The following is an 11,181-nucleotide window of genomic DNA, read 5'->3' on the forward strand; positions in this document are numbered from 1 at the left end:
GTCATAGCCCAGAGCAAATAATAGATCCTAATGTGGAAATGGAACATGCATGCTGACATGAGAAAGCAAGACACAGCATTTGAAAGTTAGGAGATGCATTTTTCCCACTTCATATTCAACTCCATTCTGTACCTGTCAGTTGGAATATATTGTGATTCTTTGCAAAATATTTGAAATACGTTGTTCCTTTTATACATAAGCAGATGAATGGTTTGGTGCAGAATTATACTTGCATCTTAGAGATGTTTGATTTGACTTTTTTTAAGGCTTTGTTTATGCAGCAATGGGCTAAAGGCTTTTCTTAAATGAAACATGAGGTTGCCATTTAATGATCCAAAAGGTGATCAGTTATAAAACCTAGTTCAATAAATGCTTTACCCTAGCTGACTAGTGCAGCAATGAAGACTCTTAGTGTGGTCTGTTTACTACCATATCTAAAATGTTCACTCACAAAAATTGGTTTTGGTTGAAAACAAAGTACTTACTAGCATAACAAGGTGCATGCTTCTGATGCAGAGGAATTTTTTAGCTAATCCATCATTTTGTTCTTCAGGCACAATTATTTCAGCAATATCAGCTGAAGCTTTCAACACTACAGCACTGATTCAGTAGAATAACTTCTTCTCAAGACAGGTGGGATTGCTTCACAAGTAGACATCTTGGCAATAGCTGTGACTGACAGCAGAATTACATTTCACAGCAGGTTTTTTTGTTGCCTATCCAGTAGATTTGCTTATAATTATGTAGGAGCTATTCTCAGTGCCTTATTAGGAATAGTTGTAAGGCTGAACCCCTTAGTAACAGAAACATTAAGATATTGTAAAGCACTCTATTTAGAAGGACCAGTAAGCTTCTCTGTGCTAAGTCGCAAGATTTCTTTGTGTGCATTCATCTCTGTTGACTGAAATAAGGTGGACATCAAAAGTTGTAATAACTCCCTGAAAAGACTGCCATGGCTTGTGAGTTGGAACAGGCCAGGAAAGTACTCTTCACACATGTTTCTTGTTATAACTTAATCTACCACATAGTGGGCCTTTTGCTCACGCTATGTTAACTTGGAAGGTGTTGACATATTGGACCTAGTAAAAAGTTGTAATAGTTAATGACACAAGCCAAGTGAGAGCACAAAACAGATTATAAACTCGTTGTCCCTCCTCATTTAGCATGGAGTTAACCTCTAAAGAGCTCCATTGTGTACAGAAAAGCTTTTTTGTTAGAAAATTCTGCATTTAATTAGGAAAAAAAAAAGTGTATTTCCCTTTCAGAGAATATGTACCACTCACTTCTCATTTGCTACAGTTCAGAAGAGCACAGAAAATGGCAACAATTCTCTAATATGCCATGCTATTTGTACAATATAGATTATACGATATTACTGTGCACTTACCTGCAGTGATGGAATAAGATGGGGGAAAAAATGGAGGAGGAGGGGGAAAATTAATGATAAAGCACCATAATTAGTAATCAGGAGTTCCTGGCTTTCCAGTCCTGTGATCAGATGATACTGTCAGTCATTTTTTTCATATGATAAAGTGAAAATGTAAAGCTTTGGATGTTCCCTGAAAAGCTGTGTAAATACAGTGTAAAAAAAAAAAAAACCCAACACAAAACAAAAAGAACATTTAAAATTTTAATAGCTATAAACCAAAATTTAACAATATTGCCAAAAAGCAATTACAACAAAACCTCAAAAATGTTACAACTTACAAATCTGTTTCTAAGATAGCAACAGGTTACTCATAACAATACTGGGCCAAATTTATCTAAGGCTAAATTCCATTTACTTCATTTATAAGACTATGAAGGATGACATTTCACTTTTAAGTGTTTTCATCATGGTATTGCAAAACTTTACATAACACAGATACCTGTTTGTTTAAATAGAACTGTAATAGAAACCTGGTTAACTGAAGTCAATAGTAGTAGATCTCTAACATACATCTTTCTCTTATTTTTATGTAAGTTTACAAAACTGTGAGTCCTTGTGACTGCTATATATTTACCCAAAGTGCAAAACCAAAATGGCAGCAGTGTGGACTGTTTTGCACTATTTTTCAAAATATGCCTCCTACTTGATTTGGAGGAATGAACTCCAGAACCAGGAAAAAGTTTTTAACTGGAAATTAATAGAATTAGTGAGCATACACTGCTACAGAGGTGTATTTTAAATGTAAACATTCATTTTATATAACTCAAAAATTCTCCCTAGAAACAACCTTGCAAGTAACACTAAGAAATGCTAGACAGGAAAGCACAAAATTTGGGTGCATATTCAAAACCACAAATTTTAATTCAAGTCTGAAACTTAGCTTTTACACAACTTCACCTAAAACTTTCTGCTTCCAAAGTTATGAAATGTCAAGTATAACTTTCTTGCAGTTACCCATACTAATACAAGCATATGAATCAAAAATGGTTAGCTGAACATTTTCAAATATAGCAAAAGCTAACGAAAAGAAGTTCTAGTGTATTAGCTATTTTGTGATGATTGCCACGTGATTTAAAAAAAAGTTTACATCCACATGACTAAGGCTTATGGTCTGCATAGGTAATTAGATTTTTGAATAAAGACCATCACAGTTACATTTCTTTCCCACCTTGATGCCAAATAGCCTTGTATTGTAAAACTTTGAACCTCTACAAACACGTGCCTTGATGTTATTTATATAAAAATAATAAAGAACAAATACAATTTTAAAGTAACAATATTATACTAATTAATCATAGTATAAGTCAAAAAAACCCTAGCCATAGCCATTCTTGTTTCTTACAGATGCTTTTATCTTTCCAGATAGCCTTGGTGCTATCTACATAATAATTATTAGAATCTCTTAAAGCTTGTAAACTCAGTGAATGAGATTTAAAATTGAACTAGATGTTGTACATACATACACTCAAAGAATAATGAAGATTTGTTTCTATCTTATACTGAAGATGTAATTTTTAAAGTAATTCCTTAGCAGTGCAATGACATTTTCTCAAAATATTTACCTATTTTGACTCTTCCTCTTTCAGGACCTTCACCCATTACCAGAATGTTTGCTGGTTTCTGGAAAACAAAAAGCAGAATATTTAGTTACCCAGCCTTTGATTATTACCTTCTAGAATAATAAAAAACATGTACATTTATTTTATAATGAAAACATTTCTATAAATAATCTTACAGGTCTTAAATTACCATACCTTTACGTTTTGCTGACATTTAGTTTTTATCTTTAGTTACGAATATCACAGTTAGAAAATCTTTCAAGTACTCTGACATTTCACAGTAAGAAATGCAATCTTTAATTAAATTTGCATTTCCATTTTTACCAGAATGATCATGTTTATTGGTGAGATTTTCTTTTACAGGAAAATTTTATACCAGGCTAACATTTATGCCACACATCAATAATTTGGCAAGAACTACTTTTGCTAGTATAACTTATTGCAAATGATGCCAAATCCTGGCATGAAAATGCATAGATCAGAGTTGCTTTTGTTACCATCATATGCAACTACATCTTTAGAGTTGTGCTTCTTTTCAGTATACAAATGATAAAAATCACATTGGCAAAAGAGTTTTTTCCACAAAGTAAGTTGATTTCATGCTATAAGAATTCACTTAAACCAGGAGTATACATAGACAGCTACATCCACAAGCTTTTTAACAGTGTAGAAAGCAGCTCTACAACTAGAACAAAACCTTTATAGGCATTTTATGCAATCTGCAGTTGTTTGTAACCAGCTGCTTGTGAACACCATATAAAATCTGCACATGACATCACAACAATTGTTCTGCAATTAGGGTCTAGGTTCCCTCAGACATCAATAGTCATTCCTTGGAAGCTCTTCCCCTATTGTGTTAACAGCTGTAAAGAAGTAAACAAGATTGAAAACATTAAGTGATTTGAATGAAGAGATGCATAACAAAGTTTCAAAGGAGAATTTTTGGAAGGTTCATTCAAACATTAATTATATTTAAAATCCCTAATGCCTGAAGAGGTCTGCTCAAGCAGGATTTGTTCAAGAATCTGGAAGAGATGTCCACAAAGCCAACATCAGAATCTCACTTAATTTCTCAGTTTCTAACACTTGCCACTATTTACCTGAACGGAAACACTCAAACCAGGGTTACTAATTTGGCTCAAAATTGCAAATCCTTAGCTTTTTTTGAAACGAACAAACAACAAAAAAGAAGCACTATGTCACCTATTCTTTCTCCTTCCCTCCAGGAAGTTCTTCTCCCTTCCCTTACCTCATCCTCAGTGCTAAACATTACTTCTTCCCTGGCTCCAGCCACAGACTCTTTCCAACCCTGCTCCAGATGCCACTGCCTCTTTTTCTGCTCTTTTTTTAATCTCAGGATAATTCTCAACACCATCCCTGACCTCTTACTCCCCAATATATTTCTGGAACCCTTCAAGAGGGAATATGCACTCCCTTCTTCAAGGATGCAAAAGCTATTTTAATTGATCTTGACTAAACACTCACCAGCAAATCTAGGAAAGATAAAGATCATGCTTGCTCTTAGCTAATATGTAATGATAATGAAATCAACATTTCAAGGCAACTGCTCAAACTCTGGTTTTACATTTATGTATTACCCTGAATGGAATATTCCGGAGAACAGAACAATCCCATACAAGGTTGCACTACTCTTTACTTCTGTTAGAAATCACATAGCTAAAATTGTCCCAACCGAGGCAGCATAATCCCCATTTTCTTGTTGGAATTCCTCCTTAAAATCTGCCCAGCAACCTTGATTGAGAGTTTAGTATGAATCAAAACCACTTCAATAGACCTTTACATTCAGGATTGGATTTTAGGCACTATAAAATGCATTTATATGCCACATGAATAGAGCTGATAAAAATGTCGTTACTGCACTGATTTCTAGGTCAGTTTTCTTTCTATATAAGAATTATATTGTAAGAGATAAACTGTGTAACACCAGGAGATGTACTAAGACAAATTTTAAATCTAGGCAGATACAAAGGGATTCTCAAAACTTGTAAGGGTCATATTTTAACTGCAACATTACAAGATTCTTCAAGCATCAATTTATTCATAGAAAAAAAATTACTGTTTTTTTCTGTTGACATAAGCCACAATATTCACAAAACAGTTCAGGTTGGAAAGGACCTCTGGAGATCATCAAGTCCAACCCCCCAGCTCAAAGCAGTGTCAACTGCAGCAGATTACTCAGGCCTGAGTCCAGCTACGTTTTAAACATCTCCAGAGATGGAGACTCTGTGAAACCTCTTCCAGTGTTTGATCACCCTCACAGTAAAAACAAGTTTCATTGTACATTTAATTTATGCCTGCTGTCTCTTGTTCTGTCACTGTATAACACTGAGAAAAATCTGGCTCAGTTTCCTTTGCTCCTGCTTATCAGGTATATATACACATTAGTAATATCCCTGCTGAGCCTTCTCTTCTTGAGGCTGAACAGTCCCAGCTCACTCAGCCTCAGAAAGACACTCTAACTCCCTAGGCAATGTGTCCCTATACATACAGGGGATACACTAGGTTAGAATCTATGGAAGCAAGGAATTTGTCCATTTATGTATTTTTAAGACAGAATGGTTTAAAGGTGCTGTTCCATTTAAAATTTAAATCTGTACCAATATTTAGTCCACTGAGGATCACAATTCTGCTTGGGCAGCCAGCAGAGAAGCATGCTTATTTATAAATTTACCAGATTACATATCCATTAGCTCTCATGAATCTATTGGAGAGAGTCAGGGGGGAATGGGGAGTGAGAAGTCTGGGGTAATGGGGAGCGAGGAGTTGGGGGGAATGGGGAATGGATAAAAACCAGCGAAGGAATACAGTGTGAAACAACTGAAAACTTAGTCTTATTTCCAAAAGAGCAAGTGTTTCTCCTGAGGCACCACCATCATGAATGGCATTCTAATGCCTGCAGAATCTCACTGATCTGTAGACTACTGCCTCAGTAACAGCTTGTGTTACAGCAGCTTCCTGTGCGCTGAGAAGTCTTCACTCAAACCTGCTCCTTAAATCAGAAGGCGAATACACCTTAATTTGCTTATTTCCCACATGAGCAAATTACTGCTTGGTTATCAGCTACTAAAAAGATAAGAACTTTGAGTTCCTCTCGCTTATCAGACCTGGTCTGGTTAGGAAAGCATTTTCAACTGTATGCAAACTGAACCAACCAAATAGTAACACTGACTTGCTAGGACCAATCTTCCTGAGATGAGACAAGTGACATCCAGCTCCTGTGTCCATGAATTTTTTTATTCAATAAAAAGCTTCCGGGGAGCTTAAAACACAGGTCATGTGTTCTGTGGTTGTTTTACACAATAATGGCTTAAACACTGTAAAGTAGAACTCCTCACCTCCCCATTGTCTTGAGGATACACAAGCCAAGCTGAAAGCAATCCAACCCTCACAGAGCAGGGTTGCTTCCCTGGGGACTTGGCTAAACGGGTGGCACCAAGGCAGAGTAGCAGAACTTCAGGTGCTCAGATATGGAGGAAAGACTTTGGGTTATTCACAGGGATTATTTGGCATCACAGATCCTCAGGAAAGTAGGCAATGAATGTTTCCATCATGAGATAAGTGAGAGGACTGCTAAAGGGAATGCAAACATCTTCCGCTTTTTGGAGAAGGGAGAACACGCTAGTCTAATCTCTGGATATGTAGGATTTTAAATATGAGAACATTTTACTCTGAGATAGTCACTTCATAAATCTGTAATAACAGTTACTGGACAGCTGCAAAAATCAGATTAAAAAGTGGGAATCGGAGAATTTAAAAAGCCCCATACCTCATGTATGTTCAGGCTAAATGCAAGTTATAAGCACCAGTCTAGTTTTGAAACAAATCTTACTGTTGTCCAAGTGATGACAAAAACGGGGTTTTAGGTGGAAGAAAACATGAAGGCACAAGCAGCTAAGAGACTAAAACCTGACACGTGCTCAGAGTAAATCATGACTCCTTCTGATGGCAGAATTTGATTTAAGAAAGTTCGAGAAGCCCTGCTTAAAATTATTAACTAATTCCTTAGGAAAGGGTGAGGTAACACAACGAGGACTATACTTGTGAGCCAGTTATATTGCAATTGGTACCCTCTCTATTTTACTCAAACTCCCCCCTTGCTGAGAACACAAAACACCAGCTGGGAAGCAAAGTGAAGCTGCTGCGTCTCCACCTATCCAGTTGCTATAGAAACAAGAGAAACAGTAAGAGTTAGGAGTATCACATTTAAGATCAGCTATAAAAATGAACAGAAAAATCCCTGCTGAGAAATGCACTTGAGATTTGACTGTCTAAGGAATATTTTAAAAAGAGCAAGGTCAACAGCAACAACCAGCTGGGGCAAAACCTTGAAATATCTGCAAAAAAGGATGTAGATGGCAATAATTTAATGGGTTCTTTACAAGTAACAAGCATAGATAATGTATTTACTTTTCTACACCAGTGGAAGAGTGGGAATAAAGCAATTAACTGATCTTGGTGAGAGAGAAATGAAAATGTTGGGCTAATAAGTATGTTTTCATAAATAATAAGTATGTTTTCATAAATTAGTATCATGAATGGGACTCGTACAGACATCCATGTTATGTTAATCCATATGCTTCCTATTTAAATATTTAGACAGTAGATTAGAATAAAGATTGAAGGAAAAGAAACCACGTATGGTTTTGAAAGAGCATAATGGGTCTAAACAGGAACAACAGCCTAACAATAGATGGCAATACTTTAGTTTTAATGGTTATTGTTATCTCCCCAAGTACAGTGGTGACACAATTCTTAAGAGATTTAGTGCAGAATTACATTCCTGTGAGAAAACGTCCATAGGGACATACCAATTTCCATACACCATTCTTTAGTGTTTATCTCCAAACAAATGTGTTTCCCTTTTGGAATGTATCACTGGACAAAGAATAATCTGAAATTAAGAAGCTTCTACTGTAAAAAATATTGCAAGTCTTTTAGATACAAGCTCTCCCCATAACTAAAGAAACTGGCTTGTGATGAGGTGTTTTCAAGTCTCAACTATTTAAAAAAAGCAATTCTAAACAGCACAGTGTTGATACATAGACGTGCTTTCAATTCACAAGCCAAAACCAAAGGTCCTAAATGACAGTGTTCCACTCTGCAAACACTGCTTAAAAGACCACTGAGCCTTTAAATTCAAGATTAAGAGAGAGCTGCAGACTGTTCACATAAATTTGCAAACAAAGCTTTTACTCTTCTCATCCACAAGGGAATGTAGACACTTTCCTGCCATAAGTCAATACTATTCAAACTCAGACACTGTTTTCAGATCAATATACTGGCATACTGGTACTAACACTTTTGATAACAATTGATCTAATTAATGCAGAATTTTAAAAAATAAACAGTTTTTAAAAGATTTTATTATGCACTGCAAACCTCAAAATCATTACCACTTCCATATATTGAAAACAGTATAGAAAATTTGTTAAAATCACTTCCCTCTCCTTTTTTAGAAAACTGTTTGGTGAACATTTTTCTGATACTCATGCACTAGACAAAAGTATCCCATATAAAGTATCTTCGCATATGCTTCTCTGTACAGGCCTTACATACTGTGAAGTCATAATTACCACTCTGATTACACAGCATCAGTTTTAACTTTTTTTCAGTTGTTATCCTTAACTTCACAAAATCCCCCTATTTCATTGTATTTTTTGCCTAGGTTTATAAATCCATACAACTTTCTTCTACGGTTTCTCTACTCTGTTAACATTATTGACCTTGCAAAGCAGTATCATTAAAAAGTCTCAATATATTTATATTTAATTCAAATCAATAAAGTTTCTACAGATATTATCAAATTGGGCAAGGTCAAAAATAAATCTGATTACTACAGCACATGATCTAAAAAGGCAGTAAAAACACAAGTAGTGTAAAATCGTTTGAAATAGCACATAGTTCAAATTAAATAAAAACTTGTTTAAATCTAGAAAAGAAAAAAAAAGAAGCAGACACATCAATATGTGGAAACACAGGAAGCAAAGAGTACCACAGAAGGCTTTTATAGAGAAATTTTTTTTAAAGTCTATAAGTTTCTGCAATACAAAATTAAAATACAAGCAAATGGGGACACAAAATTTTACAGATAAGTATCACTAGATTGTTATCTTTAAATTCAAAAATGTACTTGATTATCATCAGAGGAACATCAGTGACAACAAAAGCATTTTCAAATGTATTTGTAGCATGCAGAATTTAATGCATACCAATGTATTTATTATTATAATCATACATATATGTTAACAATTATTTTTTACTCCACTCTCATTTCTTATAATTCAAAACCAAAACATTCACAGAACTGATAAAGACATGGACGTGTGTGCCACTGAGAGGAAAAAAAAAAACTTTTGTGGAATTCTGAGAGATGGAAACTGGATATTCCATCATAAACCATGGTGTCAGATTATGTTAGGGACTTAGGTATTTCATAGCTGTTGAACTGATATGGTCAAAATAATCATTAATTCCAGATACCAAGGAATTCTAATAGCAACCAAAAGTGTAAAATTTACCTCAAGCTCTGGAACTGAGAGTAAGTAGCTAGAAGTAGGACCAAATGGTACAGAGGTATCTGAAATACTTCTTTGGAATGTCTTAGATAAAAGATTTTGGTTAAACACATTCCTTACTTGTATCCATTATGTGTTGAGAGGGGAAAACAGACTGTTTTCATACCAAAGCTAGCTATCAAAGAAATCTTTTCATGTTTATATATTCTTATAAAACTCTTCTATGAACAAAAAGCAAAAGAAAGCAGAAATACTAAAACTATGCCTACAGTGCAATGATAGAAAAAAAAAAAAAAAAAAAAAAAAAAAATCCCTTAAATAGTATTATCTAGTCTATAACAACAGCAGAGATATGACTACACAGACTTCATTACAGACTGATTTAAACCAGCCCATGACTCTGGATACTCTTTGGAGAATCAGTCAAAATCATACAATGCTTTGGGCTGGATGGGGCCTCCAGAGGTCACCTGGTGCTCAAAACAGGGAGGTCACCTTGCTCAAAAAAGCACCAACTTCAAAGATAGAACCGACTTTGAAGTGGCATCAAGTTGCTGAGTGTCATAACCAAGAGACCTGCAATTCTCCAAGCACAGAGGTTCCTCAGCCTTTCTGGTGGGCAACCCCCTGCACCATCTGACCACTCTCATAACAAAAAATTGTTTCCCATCACCTAATCAAAATGTCTTTTGGGGAAATGTGTGTCTGTACCCCTTCCTCCTTTCTCTGCATACCTCTTAAAATGCTTTCATCTTCTCTACAACCTCCCATTAGGTAGTTATACTGGGTCTGGCTGAGCCGGAATTGGTTTTCCCCTCATGGTGCTGTGTTTTATGCTGGGAGCTGGCAGGGTGTTGATAGCACCCTGGTGTTGTGGTACTGCTGAGCAGTGCTTACACAGCACCAAGGCTCTTTCCAACATTCCCCACACACAGTGGGACGGGGTGGGCAAGATCTTGGGAGGGGACACAACCAGGACAACTGACCCGAACTGACAAAAGGGATATTCCAGACCACATATGACATGTGCTCAGTATAAAGCTGGGAGAAAGGAGGAAGGGGGTGGGGTTGCCCTTGGTCATCCAAGGCAACCGCTATGTGTATGGGAGCCCTGATTCCTGAGAAGGCCCGACATCACCTCCTGTTAATAGGAAGTAGAGAATAAATCTGTTTTCTTTTTTTTTTTTTTTGCTTCCATGCATGGACCTTAGCTTCACTTCACTTATATTAAAACTGATTTTGTTTTACCCACAAGGGTTTGTTTTTCGTTTTTTTTTACCTGTCTTATTTTCTTTCCCTTCTTTGCCCTGTTGAGAAAAAAACGGGGAAGGGGGGGGAAGTGATAGAGTGACTTGGTGGGTACCTGGCATTTAGCCAAGGTCAAACCACCACAGTAGTTAAAAGTCTACACTGAAGGCGCTGCATGCTGCTGAGTACGGTGGCACTAATGCTGACACACACAAATCTACCTCCATCACCATGTTATACTCCTATTGCAACTTTGGCTGAACAGTTACATAGCTATACATTTAAAACTGGAAACATGTATTTGAGATGACAGAGTCAGCCTAGAAGTCCAGACTCTGGAACATACTCACTACAAATGTATTTTATCATGGGAATGGCAGGCTTTTTGCCCCCTTCCCCCCCCCCCCCC

The 11,181-nt window shown here is 36.3% G+C and overlaps 1 protein-coding gene across 2 annotated transcripts in view; it reads right to left on the reverse strand.

The window, feature by feature from the left end:
• CDK19 (cyclin dependent kinase 19) overlaps window positions 1-11,181 on the reverse strand; it is a 115,813-nt gene that overhangs the window by 38,331 nt on the left and 66,301 nt on the right. For both annotated transcript variants that reach the window (XM_026845077.1, XM_026845078.1), the window contains exon 4: window positions 2,992-3,049. In XM_026845077.1, the coding sequence (XP_026700878.1) occupies window positions 2,992-3,049 (58 nt within the window). The remainder of the gene's footprint in view (window positions 1-2,991; window positions 3,050-11,181) is intronic.

The sequence above is a fragment of the Athene cunicularia genome (genome assembly GCF_003259725.1).
Source record: "Athene cunicularia isolate RWA chromosome 3 unlocalized genomic scaffold, athCun1 chr3_part1, whole genome shotgun sequence".
Taxonomy (NCBI): domain Eukaryota; kingdom Metazoa; phylum Chordata; class Aves; order Strigiformes; family Strigidae; genus Athene; species Athene cunicularia.